Source organism: Hylobates moloch, unplaced genomic scaffold (genome assembly GCF_009828535.3).
Source record: "Hylobates moloch isolate HMO894 unplaced genomic scaffold, HMol_V3 SCAFFOLD_1, whole genome shotgun sequence".
Lineage (NCBI taxonomy): Eukaryota > Metazoa > Chordata > Mammalia > Primates > Hylobatidae > Hylobates > Hylobates moloch.
In genome coordinates, this window is record NW_026652276.1 from 63,408,213 (window position 1) to 63,423,206 (window position 14,994).

A 14,994-nucleotide genomic window follows, 5' to 3' on the forward strand; every position below is an offset into this window, starting at 1 on the left:
TTTCTTTTGTGGGCACTGAGTGCTATAAATTTCCCTCTACACACTGCTTTAAATGTGTCCCAGAGATTCTGGTACATTGTATTTTCATTTTCACTGGTTTCAAAGAACATCTTTATTTCTGCCTTCATTTCCTTATTTACCCAGTAGTCATTCAGGAGCATGTTGTTCAGTTTCCATGTAGTTGTGTGGTTTTGAGTGAGCTTCTTAATCCTGAATTCTAATTTGATTGCACTGTGGTCTGACAGACTGTTTGTTATGATTTCTGTTCTTTTGCGTTTGCTGAGGAGTATTTTACTTCCAATTATGTGGTCAATTTTAGAATAATTGTGATGAGGTGCTGAGAAAAATGTATATTCTGTTGAATTGGGGTGGAGAGTTCTGTAGATGTCTATTAGGTCCACTTGTTCCAGAGCTGAGTTCAAGTCCTGAGTATCCTTGTTAATTTTCTGTCTCGTTGATCTGTCTAATATTGACAGTGGGGTGTTAAAGTGTCCCACTATTATTGTGTGGGAGTCTAAGTCTCTTTGTAGGTCTCTAAGAACTTGCTTTATGAATCGGGTACTCTCGTATTGGGTGCATGTATATTTAGGATAGGTAGCTCTTCTTGCTGCATTGATCCCTTTACCATTATGTAATGCCCTTCTTTGTCTCTTTTGATCTTTGTTGGTTTAAAGTCTGTTTTATGAGATTAGGATTGCAACTCCTGCTTTTTTTTTAATTCCCATTTGCTTGGTAAATATTCCTCTATCCTTTTATTTTGAGCCTATGTGTGTCTTTGCACATAAGATGGGTTTCCTGAACGCAGCACTCTAATGGGTCTTGACTCTATCCAATTTGCCAGTCTGTGTCTTTTCATTGGTCCAGTTAGCTTGTTTACATTTAAGGCTAATATTGTTATGTGTAAATTTGATCCTGTCATTATGATGCTAGCTGGTTGTTTTGCCCGTTAGTTGATGCAGTTTCTTCATGGTGTCAATGTTCTTTACAATTTGTTATGTTTTTGCAGTGGCTGGTATGAGTTGTTCCTTTCCATGTTTAGTGCTTCCTTCAGAAGCTTTTGTAAGGCAGTCCTAGTGGTGACAAAATCTCTCAGCATTTCCTTGTCTATAAAGGATTTTATTTCTCCTTCGCTTATGAAGCTTGGTTTGGCTGGATATGAAATTCTGGGCTGAGAATTCTTTTCTTTAAGAGTGTTGAATATTGGCCCCCACTCTCTTCTGGCTTTTAGGGTTTCTGCAGAGAGATCCGCTGTTAGTTTTTGTGGGTAATCCGACCTTTCTCTCTGGCTGCCCTTAACATTTTTTCCTTCATTTCAACCTTGGTGAATCTGACGATTATGTGTCTTGGGGTTGCTCTTCTCGAGGAATATCTTTGTGGTGTTCTCTGTATTTCCTGAATTTGAATGTTGGCCTGCTTTGCTAGATTGGGGAAGTTCTCCTGGATAATATCCTAAAGAGTGTTTTCCAACTTGCTTCCATTCTCCTCGTCACTTTCAGGTACACCAATCAAACATAGATTTGGTCTTTTCACATAGTCCCATATTTCTTGGAGGCTTTGCTTGTTCCTTTTTATTCTTTTTTCTCTAATCTTGTCTTCTCTCTTTATTTCATTAAGTTGATATTCAATCACTGATATCCTTTCTTCTGCTTGATCTATTCAGTTATTGAAACTTGTGTATGCTTCATGAAGTTCTCGTGTGTGTTTTTCAGCTCCATGAGGTCATTTATATTCTTCTCTGCACTGGTTATTGTAGTTAGCAAGTCATCTAACCTTTTTTTCAAGGTTCTTAGCTTCTTTGCATTGGGTTAGAACATGCTCCTTTAGCTCAGAGGAGTTTGTTATTACCCACCTTCTGAAGCCTACTTCTGTCAATTCGTCAAACTCATTCTCCATCCAGTTTTGTTCCCTTGCTGGTGAGAAGTTTTGATCCTTTGGAGGAGAAGAAGCATTCAGGGTTTTTGGCATTTTCAGCCTTTTTGCACTGGTTTCTCCCCATCTTTATGGATTTATCTACCTTTGGCCTTTGATGTTGGTGACCTTCACATGAGGTCTTTGAGTGGACGTGCTATTCCTTTCTGTTTGTTAGTTTTCCTTCTGACAGTCAGGCCCCTCTGCTGCCAGTCTGCTGGAGTTTGCTGGAGGTCCACTCCTGACCTTGTGTGCCTGGGTATCACCAGTGGAAGCTGCAGAACAGCAAAGATTGCCACCTGATCTTTCCTCTGGGAGCTTTGTCCCAGAGGGCCACCTGCTAGATGCCAGTCAGAGCTCTCCTGTATGAGGTGTCTGTCAGACCCTACTGAGAGGTGTCTCCCAGTCAGGATACACAGGGGTCAGGGACCCACTTGAGGAGACAGTCTGACCCTTATCAGAGCTTGTATGCTGTGCTGGGAGGTGCGCTGCTCTCTTGAGATCTGTCAGGCAGGGACATTCAAGTCTGCTGAAACCTCGCCCATAGCCGCCCCTTTCCCCAGGTGCTCCATCCCAGGGAGATGGGAGTTTTATCTCTAAGTCCCTGACTGGGGCGGCTGCCTTTTTTTTTCGGAAATGCCCTGCCCAGAGAAGAGAAATCTGGCAGTCTGGCCATAGCAGCGTTGCCGAGCTGCAGTGGGCTCCCACCAGTTCAAACTTCCCAGTGGCTTTGTTTACACTCTGAGTGGAAAACTGCCTACTCAAGCCTCAGCAATGGCGGATGCTCCTACCCCCATCAAGCTGGAACATCCCGGGTCGATCTCAGACTGCTGCTGTACTGACAGTGAGAATTTCAAGCCAGTGGATTTTAGTTTGTTGAGCTCTCTGGGAGTGGGACCCGCTGAGTCAGACCACTTGGCTCCCTGGCTTTAGCACCCCTTTCCAGGGGAGTGAAGAGTTTTGTCTCGCTGGTGTTCCAGGTGCCCTGGGGTGTGGAAAAAAAGAACTCTTGCAGCTAGTTTGGTGTCTGCCCAAATGGCTGCCCAGTTTTGTACTTGAAACCCAGGGCCCTGGTGGGGTGGGCACCTGAGAGAATCTCCTGGTTTGTGGGTTGCGAAGACCGTGGGACAAGCACAGTATCTGTGCCAGAGTTCCTCAGGCTGTCCCTCATGGCTTCCCTTGGGTAGGGGAGAAAATTCCCCTACCACTTGTGCTTCCTGGGTGAGGTGACGCCCCACCCTGCTTTGGCTCGCCTTCCGTGGGCTGCACCCACTGTCCAACCAGTACCAATGAGATGAACTGGGTACCTCAGTTGGAAATGCAGAAATCACCTTCCTTCTGTGTCAATCTCTCTAGGAGCTGCAGACCCGAGCTGTTCTTATTAGGCCATCTTGCCAGCAATCGTGGATGTTTTTTATATCTTAAACCTAGCTAGGGTATACATTCCTGGGGGCTCATTATACTATTATCTCTACTTTTGTCTCTATTTGAAAATACCCATTAATTATGTTCAAGAGAAACCATCCCACTGGGGAACATATAGAATATTTTTTAAAGTATTAGGAAGAAATATCTTACATGATCTCAGGACCAAGATGGTGACCTTGATGCATTTTAGAAAGTACTCATTTGGAAAGTTTATTTAACAATCTATAAACCTATCCACCTTGTGTAGACCTATTATACCATCTTAAGTTGGTTATTTATACTTAATAATTGTGGCAAACTATAGAGGTATTAATATAAAATATGGTGTATTTTATGAACTTTAATGATAATTTTTTAGATAGATTGAAAATTAATCAAAACAATTAATGAAAATGTATCGACTATCTTCTAAGTTCACATCACAAGGTATTGTGTCAGTAAGTAGGATTTTGTATGTGCTGATATACAGTCTTTAAAATAAATTGACTGTAAAGATGTTCTTGAAGGTCGCAATATATCTAGACAGTTTACTCTTGGGGAAAAACACATCACTTTGTAAGATCAACTGATGGAATAAATAGCTAGGAAAATGTAAACTGTGAAAAAGCAAAATGTAAGAAAGTGAAAGACCAAGGGAACTGGCAGAGGAAACTGAGGGAAGAATCCATCCACCTCAACAGCCATCGTGGTAGCAGGTAACAGACTGACTCAGCCTGGATACATTTTACAAGTTAACGCTGGCTCAGGAGGCTGTGTGCCTGGCAATACTGTGGTAGTTGTTATATTATTTTGGCAGAAGGTGAAACAGAAAACCAGAAAGAAAATGTGAATTTTAAGTTTGGCTAATTGTTCGTATTCTCATGGGAACCAGAACAGGTTGACCATTAGTCTGCAATACCCTGAGGGCCTAAAGTTGTGCCTCCCTCTCTCATTTGCGAAGTCTAATGTGTAAGAGTTAGTTACAGGAAGGAAGGAAACTCTGTGGAGACCCTGTTGCCTTCCCAAACTTCTCGTGTGTGGGCTGTATGTGTGTGTGTGTGTTTGCATGTAGCTGTTCACAATATCATAACAAGCTCTTCAATGCAAAGGAAAAATACTATTTCTCTCTATATATAAAAGGAGACTCCATCATACTTCTTACTTCATTAAGGCTATACAAATTAAACTATTCAGTCTGATAGGCAAGGCCTGCTATAAGCTGCCTTTACCTCATTTCTCCAGTTGTGTCTTGGACCTCCCCATAAGAACTTGTTCTGAACAGACAGATCTTTTCCTGAACTCTACCCCCAGCCCCATCTTGTTCATGTTTGCTTCCATTTCTTTTTTCCAAAGAAATTGACTTGAATTATAATGTTCTCCCTGACTTTTCTTACGCTATTTACATTCTCTCATTCTTCTGACCTGGTTGAAGTCTGTGGTTGTTTTTGTCATTTGGTTTCTTTGCATTGTTGACTCACAATCAAATTGCCCAGGGAACATAATCACACTCTCCTCATTCTGAGCAGATACTACTAGCTAATATTTTACAGGACCAATCTAGGTCATGTGGAATAAACTACTTCAAATTATTTCCTTTTCATCTGAAAATGCCTTTTTACAGTATACTAACTTATCTCATTCTGTCCTCCAGCTTTCCAAAAAAAAAAAAAAGTGTCAATTGAAAGAGAAAACTGGCCCAACTACCTCAGCCTACATCATTGCTGTGTAATAAACTGCCAAAAGTTAGAATGCTGAAGTTGAGTGCATCCCTATAGTGGAAAGAACACTGAGCTATACTAATCATGAGTCTTGAGTTTCAGCACCGGTTCAGTCCATTTTTATTAGTGTCTGGCTTGGTAAGATGCTTAGTCTCTGAGTGTTCTCCACAGTTCCACCATCCTGAAAAACAAAAAAACAAAAAACAGTATATTTGACCCTGTTATTCTTTTGAGATACTGTCCTAGCATTTTCTTTTCTTCTAATAACAAATGTCTCAAAGATTGTCCTGCTTGTTGCCTTCCCACTTCTCAGCTCAGTTTCTTCTCACTTCTCATTGCCTTCTCACTCCTCAACCTGGTAACTTGGCTTCTGTTTCCATCACAAAACCCAAAATCTTCTTCTCAACTTCTCTTTTTTACATCTCTGGAGAACTTCTGATCTCTAACATTTGTAGCTCCCCCAATTTCCACCCCCTCTTTCAAAACATTTCTTCTCACTCAAGCATTCTACAAAAATGATTGCAAATCTCCTGTGCCAGTCACTGTGCTAAGTGCTGGGTACAGTCATGGTCTCTATCCTCATGTTGCAATGGAGCCTAGTGGCAAAGACAGACATTAAGTGTGAGAGTATTTGATCCCATCTGGTTTGTACTTTGAGGAAGTGACAATTGACATGAAATACGAGTACAGTAAAGGTAACGAAGGAGAGTGTTGAGGAGAATGGTGTCCCTGTGAGTGGACATAGTGAAAGGTTCAGGGTCAGGAGAGAGTATAGCATATGTGAGGAATTTAAAGAAGATAAGAATGAAAAGTTGAGAGACTGAGACAATTTGAAAAGGACGGAAGAGAATAGACCATGCCAGACATAGTAATCTACATTAAGGGGTCTGTCTTTAATTTTAAGGCATTGGGGTGCCATTGTTGTAAGTGTGAGTGCGTGTGTGCATGTGTGTGTGAGAGAGAGAGAGAGAGAGGAAAGAAAGAAAGAAGGAAAGAAGGAAAAGAAGGAAGGAAGGAAGGAAAGAAAAGAGAAAGAAAGAAAGAGAAAGAGAGAAAGAAGGGGAGGGAAAGAGATGCTATGTTTAGAAAAGATTGCTGTGGCTAAAGTCTGGAGCATTGATAGATGGATGGGAGAGAGGATACAATTAAGAGAAGACTGAACATCCAGGCAACAAATGATGCTTTCCATGGTGAGGACAGAGAGAAGTAAATAGATGCCAGAGATAGCATGTAAAATCAACAGGTCTTGATGATGGCGGGATGAAGGAGAGGGATGTCATGGACAACTCCTTCTTTCTGCCTGATGGAGAGTGGACAGTTCCCCAACTGCTCCTTCAGTTGATCCCCACGTGTAGATGCTCCTCAATGTGCTATTCTCAACTCTTTCTCCTTCTACACTTTCTCCCTTGGTAGTTCTTCAACTTTTAGGCTTAACATCCCAATTCTACAAGATGTTACCTGAACTTACAATGCTATTTACTCCAGAGATCACATACTGGTAGCCCATTTGGCAGATATCTATGCTTCATTATCCTGTGATTTTTTTAATTAAAAATATGAATTATGAAAGATTTAGAAGTCAGAACTTTCATATAAAATTTGCATTTGAAACTCTTTTAATAATCGGAAGCTCCATCAACACTGAAGCCGTATTCCTCATGTCAACAGTTTGCCAGAACTGAGTTACAGCTGACCCGTTTAGCAAGCATTTTCCACTTTGTCATAGTCCCTGACATCTGGGCACCTGGCCACCACATTTATTGAGTTTTTGTTTGGTCATCCCAGGCACTAGCCTTTAAATCTCAGCTTTAGTCCAATCACCTCAGAATGTAGAACACTTACCCAGCATCATACCACTGCAAACTGCAGCAATGTCAAAATTCCACCCTCATTCTATTCCCTGTCCTGAATCACACAGTTGCTGAACAAAGCATCCCATCAGTTGGCAGTTAGCACTATCACAATTGTTAGGCTAAGGTGTTTGACCAGTTTTTTCTTTGAAGTACTATAGGCAGTTTCTGTTTACATATTTTAATTCCTTGCAGCACAACTTGTTTTTTATTAACATAAAAATTACGTATATTTTAAATTATGAAGAGTCTGAATATTGCTGTATAAAAGCTTGCTAATATCATTATTGTTTTTTCTTTCTAATTTTCTTCTAGAACTCTTGGAACGGTCTTTAGCCCTTTTAAACAAAAGTCAAAAACTCACTGACTTCATAGAAAAATTCAAGTGTGAAGGACCTAATGTGAATCCTGAGTTGATTCAGGGAGCTCATAGCAGCTGTCTGAAGATTGACAGCCTTCTTGAACTTCTACAAGACAGGAGAAGACAACTAGACAAGTACTTGAAGCAACAGTGGCAAGAATTGAGTCAGGTTCTGCAGATATGTCAGTGGGACCAACAAGAAAACCAGGTAACCCAAAGGGGCATTGGATGATGTTCCAGCCTCAGCTGATTAGTTGTTATATGGATTAACCATTCCCCGGGGCAGTTTGTCAGTCTTCATGGTCAAATCTTTTGGTCTTTGGTCCAAAAGGCTTTCATCCAAACTACCATGTTGTTTTTCCCTGTAAGTAATATAAAAACAAATATATGCATTTTTTTCATTATACTGTTGATTGTATAAATGAAAGAACACCTGTGGGTAGTTTTGAGAATGAATGTATTCTATTGTTGGATTCTTCCTTCCAGGTCACTACTTTTAGACATGTTTCTTTGACAGTTTGAAATGTTAATTGCAATTTTCTTGAAAGTTGAAGAGGCATGATGCTGCCGAATTGTGCTAGATTGCTGCTTACATCAGTAAAAAAGTCTGTCATCCCAAAATAGAGATAATGTTCTTAGAAGAGTAGTCTGATGCCAATCAAGAAATATGACCTTGGCCCATAGCTGCAGGATCTGTGGTCAGAGGGCTTTGGGGGTTGATGAGTTTGCAGGCTCATTAGAGCTCATTAACCAGGCTGCGGGCACATTTCCGATGGGTTGTCAATGTGCTTGGCATGCATTCCTTCTGCTACAATTATTTGATGTGAAGAGTGGGCAGAACTCTCTTTGCAAACCCCCAACTCAAATAAGTGAGATGTTTATCACAACACTTCTGATTGTCTTAATTCCATGTTTAAATCTGTACAGATTAAGTGGAAGGAATTTTTAGGGAGAAATTATGTGGAGGGAGGTCTCCTGGCCTAGATACACAGGAAAGAGATTTTTTCGTTTGTTTAATATTATTACTCCATCCAAATTGAAGAGACATTCATATAGCTGGAAGCGCATATGAGTCCTGAAGAAACTGGTTCTTATTTCGAGCTGGAAAAATGAGAGCTTAAATGATGATCAACCTTTCAGTTAATACTTATTGAGCACTTACTATGTATCAGTTCCTATCATAAGTGCTGGGGATATACTAGACCACAAGACAGTGCCTTTTTCCTCTAGGAAATTTTCTTCTAATTCAGTGTTTCTCAACCTTGGCACTATTGACATTTGGTGCTAAGTAATTCCTGGTTGTGGGAGGCTGTCCTGTCCAGCACACTCTAGGATACTGAGCAGCATTGCTGGCCTCTATCAATGAGATACCAGTATAACATCCCCAGTTGTGAAAAAACCAAAACTGTCTCTAGACATTGCCAAATGTCCCCTGGGGGACAAAATTAATACCAGTTAAGAACCATTGTTCTAATGTGATGAGAAGGACTTATAATAAACAAATGATGAGTACGATGATAAACCTGATAATGAAATCGAATAAGGTAATGAATTTTGACATGTGTTGGTCAAGTTTTCATCAAAGAAGGAATCAAAGAAGCCTCTCCGAGGAAGTGGCACAGAGCAGAGACCCAAATGCAGATGCCAGTCATTTATTCTCCTGCTTGCATTTTGTTGCCATTCCCCTCTAAGTCACCATACACTTTCTAAGCTGCCTTGCTTTTATCATTTTAACCTGACTGCTGCCCGCTTCTCCTGTCCTGCTTCTGTTGTGCTTTACCTGCTGACTCTGCTCTAGCCATTATACACTCTCACATGCTCATTCCCCAAAGCATTATTGACCAATGCAAAGGTGTTTTCCTGATGACTCTGGCATAACAAGAAGGAAATTAATCCTCAGGACATGAAACAACTTAAAATTGTAAGACAACTGTTTCCAAAGTTCTTTGTCCTTCTGAGCATGAGTGGGTGTATTTTAGCTCACTTGCTCCTCTCTGTCTGTCTCTCTCTGCCCTAATCCTGACCAGCCACCGTGTTCCCAGAGCTGCTATCCGCTTAAAGGAACCTTCCTTTTATCTCTTCATTCTTTTTTTTTTCTGTAGTGTTTTATTTTTTATTTTTATTTATTTTTATTATTATACTTTAAGTTCTAGGGTACATGTTCACAACGTGCAGGTTTGTTACATATGTATACATGTGACATGTTGGTGTGCTGCACCCATTAACTAGTCATTTACATTAGGTATATCTCCTAATGCTATCCCTCCCCGCTCCCCCCACTCCACAACAGGCCCCAGTGTCCCCACAGGACACACACTTCCTGTGTCCAAGTGTTCTCATTGTTCAATTCCCACCTATGAGTGAGAACATGCGGTGTTTGGTTTTTTGTCCTTGCGATGTGTTTACAACCCCAAGGCCCTTCCTCTAGTGCTTCCAAAAATACATTAAAAACTCCTCTTGCTTTATCATACAGAGAAGTATTTGTCTTTTAAACCTCAACATCTCTTATCCAGATTAACACAGAGACCTTCTCTCTCCAAAAAAAAAAAAAAAAGCTCATCAAAGGGGCTTCCCGAACAGAGTAATTTTCCCAAGAATAAGAAAATAGCTACAGTAAGTTTTATTTATTTATTTTTAAAACAGTAATTTTGCCTTTCTGCCCCATGACTATAGCAGTAATCATCCACTTGAATCTTCTGTAGTAAAAAAAAAAAAAAAAAGGAAAAAAATCACCTGAAAATTTAGAAGATTCAAAATGAACATTCTAACCCAGCCATTCTTAAAGGAAATCTAAATACCTTGCTAAACCTGGAAAGCAGAAATATATTTGCTAATAAGTAAAGTAAGGTATAGCAGAAGGTTTCTGACTTGGTAAGTTCTCTAACTTATGGGGTCTCATTTTTTTTTAGAGGTGAGTGCTTTTGGGAGGGGTGCTTTTTAAAAAGTAAAGTTTATTTTTTTAGAGCTCTTTTAAGTTCACAGCAAAATTGAGAGAAAGGTAAAGAGATTTCCTATATGCTCCCTGCCCCCACACCTGCAGTTTCCCTCTTTATCAGCATCCCCTCCTCAGAATAGCTTGTTTACAATCAATGGACCTACAGTGACACATCATTATCACCCAAAGTCCACAGTTTACATGAAGGTTCACTCTTGATAATGTACGTTCCAAATGTCCAATTCCATGTACATATGGGTTTGAACAAATGTATAATGACAGGCATCCACCATTATAACATCATAGAAACCATTTTCACTGCCCTAATAATCCTCCGTGCTCTGCTTGTTCATTTCTCCCTTCCCTCTAACCCCTGGTAAACACTAATCTTTACTGTTCTCCTAGTTTTGCCTTGTCCAAAATGTCATAGTTAGGATCATACAGGACTTTTCAGATTGGCGTTTTTCATTTAGTAATATACATTCAAGTTTCCTCCATGTCCTTTCATGGCTTGATAGCTCATTTATGCTTAAAGCTAAATAATATTCTAGACAACCCTGGGCAAAGTAGGGAGACCCTGTCTCTACAAAAAATGTTTTAAAGTAGCCAGGTGTGACGGCGCGTACCTGTGATCCCAGCTACTCAGGAGGCTGAGGTCAGAGGATCCCTTGAGTCTGGTAGGTTGAGACTGCAGTGAGCCATGATTATGCCACTACACTTCACTCTGGGTGACACAGAGCAAGACTCTGTCTCAAAACACATAAATAAATAAATATCACATCGTCTGCATATACCACAGTTTGTTCATCCATTAATCTACTGACATCTTAGTTGCTTCCAAATTTTGGCAATTATGAATAAAGCTGTTATGGACATCGATGTGCAGCTTTTTATGTGAACGTAAGTTTTCAATTTATATAGATAAATACTAAGGAACACGATTGCTGGATCATATGGCAAGAGTGTGTTTAGTTTTGTAAGAAACTGCTAAACTATTTTTCAAAGCAGCTGTACCATTGTGGATTCCCACCAGCAATGAATGAGCGTTCCTGTTGCTCTACATCCTTTCAGCATTTGGCATTGTCAGTGTTCTAGATTTTGGCCACTTTAATAGGTGTGTTGTGGTGTCTCATTGCTGTTTTAATGGGCCTTACCTTTAAATTGGGAATAATACTTGACTCACAGAGTTGCTATAAGGATTAAATGAAGTAATGTGCAAAACATGTAGCACAATGCATAGCATTTTAAGAGGTACTTAATAAATACTAGTTTCTTTGCCCTCCCTCTCTGTGGTTAAACCTTACAACTTATAAAAGCTTTCTTGGCCAGGCCCGGTGGCTCACGCCTGTAATCCCAGCACTTTGGGAGGCTGAGGCGGGTGGATCACCTGAGATCAGGAGTTCGAGATCAGCCTTAACATGGAGAAACCCCGTCTCTACTAAAAATACAAAATTAGCCAGGCATGGTGGTGCATGCCTGTAATGCCAGCTACTCGGGAGGCTGAGGCAGGAGAATTGCTTGAACCTGGGAGGTGGAGGTTGTGGTGAGCCAAGATTGTGCCATTGCACTCCAGTCTGGGCAACAAGAACAAAACTCCATCTCAAAAAAAATAAATAAATAAAAATGCTTTCTCATTCAGCCCAGATTCTTTCCCCCAGGTGTAGCATTACTGTTATACATGTCGAGGTCTCTTAATACTGTTTAGTTATTGGAGGCTGTTACAAGTATAGTTAGGCTTTAAGAATGCACATTCGTGGTCAAGGGAATGAGGCTGTCGTTTAGACTCCATTCCTAACAGCACTTGAACAAAAATTAATTATAATAAGAACAATAAACATTATAGTAAATATAATCAGTCAATAAACAAGATAGTCATTTCCTTAAATATAAAATTTAGGCTCTTAGGTTGGGCGTGGTGGCAAATGCTTATAATACCAGCACTATGGGAGGTGAGGTGGGCAAATTGCTTGAGCCCAAGAGTTCGAGACCAGCCTGGGTAACACGGCAAAACCCTATATCTACAAAAAACACACACACACAAATTAGCCAGGCATGGTGCCATGCTCCTGTAATCCCAGATACTTGGGAGGCTGAGATGGATGGGTGGCTTGAGCCCAGGAGGCCAAAGCTGCAGTGAGCCAAGATCGCACCATTGCATTTCAGCCTGGGTGACGGAGTGAGACCCTCTGTCTCAAAAAATAAAATAAAAATAAAATTTAGACTCTGAATCTTAAAACATCTATGTTACATTTTCTCTTGCTAACAGCAGCGACAGTGGTTGGAGTAGTTAGTTAATAAAGCTGAGTATTGTCTCTTTATGCTTGTAAGAGTACAGATCCTGGGGCCTTGCCTGTGTTCAAATCCTGGCTTCACCACTTACTGGCTCAGTAACAGCAATTATTTAACTTCCCTGAGGCTCAGTTTTCTGTAAAAATATGAATAATACCAACTACTATCTTAGTGTTAGCAGTTGTTACCATCACATCTGAAAAAGATAGTGAAGGCCCAACATATTACATACTGTTCCCACTCCTCACCCCCGCAATGTCATGCTCAGATGATAATTGATCTCAGATTGAAGACCAGTTTTATTATTTGAGTTCACAGGATGTGATAAAATAAAAGTCAGTTTAATAATGTTAACAGCTACCCTTGTTCAACGGGCACTGAGTTGATAGTTTAAAACAAAAAGTAGTACCTTTTTTTTCTGCTTGTGATTTAAAAATACTTCTTTGTTAAAATGTAGACATCACCCTCCATGCAAATTGCTACTAGAAATTTGGCATACTGCCACCTTCTAGACTCTTATACAAACGTGAGCACAGTCATAGGCACACACACATTTATTAAAAAAAATTAAACAAATGAAAATTAATTGAATTAGCCTATATATACTGTATTATAACCTGTTTTTTTGTTAAATTGAAAAATCATAAACATACTCTGTGTTTAAATAGATCAATTAATTTTAATAAGTGTGTAGTATTCTGCTATTTGAATACAATTTAAACAGTATTTTATTAATGAGGAAATAGAGTTGCTTTGATTTCTTAATATTATAAACAATAATTAATGCTTACTCTGTTGATAATTACATGAACAAGGAATCACTTTAAAGTCCAGGTATGTATAAGCACAAATTATCTCACCTGAGTTTTTCAGTTTTTCTGACTTCTGTTTATTATTATCATTATTATTATTATTATTTTTCTTTTTGAGACAGAGTCTCGCTCTGTCACCCAGGCTGGAGTGCAGTGGCACAATCTCGGCTCACTCCAACCTCCACCTCCGGGGTTCAAGCAATTCTCATGCCTCAGCCTCCCTAGTGGCTGAGACTACAGATGCACGCCACCACGCAGGCTGTATTTTTGGTATTTTAGTAGAGACGGGGTTTCACCATGTTGCCCACGTTGATCTCGAACTCCTGGGCTCAAGTGATCTGCTGGTCTTGAGCTCCCAAAGTGCTGGGATTACAGGCATGAGCCACCGTACCTGGCCTGAATATTCTATTTTAAAGTGTTGTTGATGGTACAATGGTGAAGAATTGCAGCAGGGACACTAAGCTGAGTGTCACTCAGTTAGTAATTTGGGTTTTATAGTTATCATGTTCTTGGATGATTTACCTGATAATTCTAGAACATATGGAACCACATTTCATTGAAGGGCAAAGTTTTTTTTTGTTGTTTTTTTTTTGTCAGTTCTGTCTTATTTTAAGGGAACACAGGAGCTATCAATCTTTACACTAATGAAATATCAGCTTTGTCAATCATTTTAACCACTTAAGAAAAGGGGAAATTAAGTAGAACATTAGAAAAAAGATTACTGATGAATAATAATGTGGATGTCTGAATATGTGATGTGTCTTCTCTCATAAGGGCCATTTAAAAGATACATTTAGTGCTTCTCTGTTTCTAAGTGCTGTGGCTTAATGCTTTTGAACTAAAATAGTTCAGCTAATTCTCCTTTGGAAAAGAAATTAGGTGACCAGCATGATGGGGACTTAGGATTCACATCAATTGCAGGAAAACAGTAAATGAAAACCACATACTCTCCTATCTTAATTGGGATGCAATAGCCTCATAAGGATAATTATAGCATGTGCTTTCATCATTGTTTTTCAGATATAAAAAATGCACTCTTGTTTTACATTTAATGATAAGCAACTGACCTTTCTTTTCAGCTCCAGCAGCATCTTATTTTGCAGATAATCTGCCTCATTAATGAAAATCAGAAGCAGCTTGAAGTATTTTGTGCATAATTAATTATCTTGGCAAGAAGATTTATGAATGTAATTTTTCTCAATTGCTCCAATCAGGCATAAGTGAGAAAAACAGATATATTAAAACTAAGCTATTCATGGTCTCTGTGTACAAGACAGTGTCAAAGACGTCTAGGAGTATTAAGACATGAGAGCAGACAATCTCTTTTTACTACCCAGATCACATATAAGACATACATCTTTTTTTTTTTTTATTATACTTTAGGTTTTAGGGTACATGTGCACAATCTGCAGGTTTGTTACATATGTATCCATGTGCCATGTTGATTTCCTGCACCCATTAACTCGTCATTTAGCATTAGGTATATCTCCTAATGCTGTCCCTCCCCCCTCCCCCAACCCCACAACAGTCCCCGGAGTGTGATGTTCCCCTTCCTGTGCCCATGAGTTCTCATTGTTCAATTCCCACCTATGAGTGAGAACATGAGGTGTTTGGTTTTTTGTCCTTGCGATAGTTTACTGAGAATGATGTTTTCCAGTTTCATCCATGTCCCTACAAAGGACATGAACTCATCATTTTTTATGGCTGCATAGTA

General features: G+C 39.7%; 1 protein-coding gene across 1 annotated transcript in view; it reads left to right on the top strand.

Annotated features, from left to right (window-relative positions):
• CCDC141 (coiled-coil domain containing 141) overlaps positions 1 to 14,994 on the top strand; it is a 217,521-nt gene that overhangs the window by 76,029 nt on the left and 126,498 nt on the right. Inside the window, exon 5 of the mRNA XM_032755264.2 lies at positions 7,199 to 7,452. Coding sequence (XP_032611155.1) covers positions 7,199 to 7,452 — 254 coding nt within the window. The remainder of the gene's footprint in view (positions 1 to 7,198; positions 7,453 to 14,994) is intronic.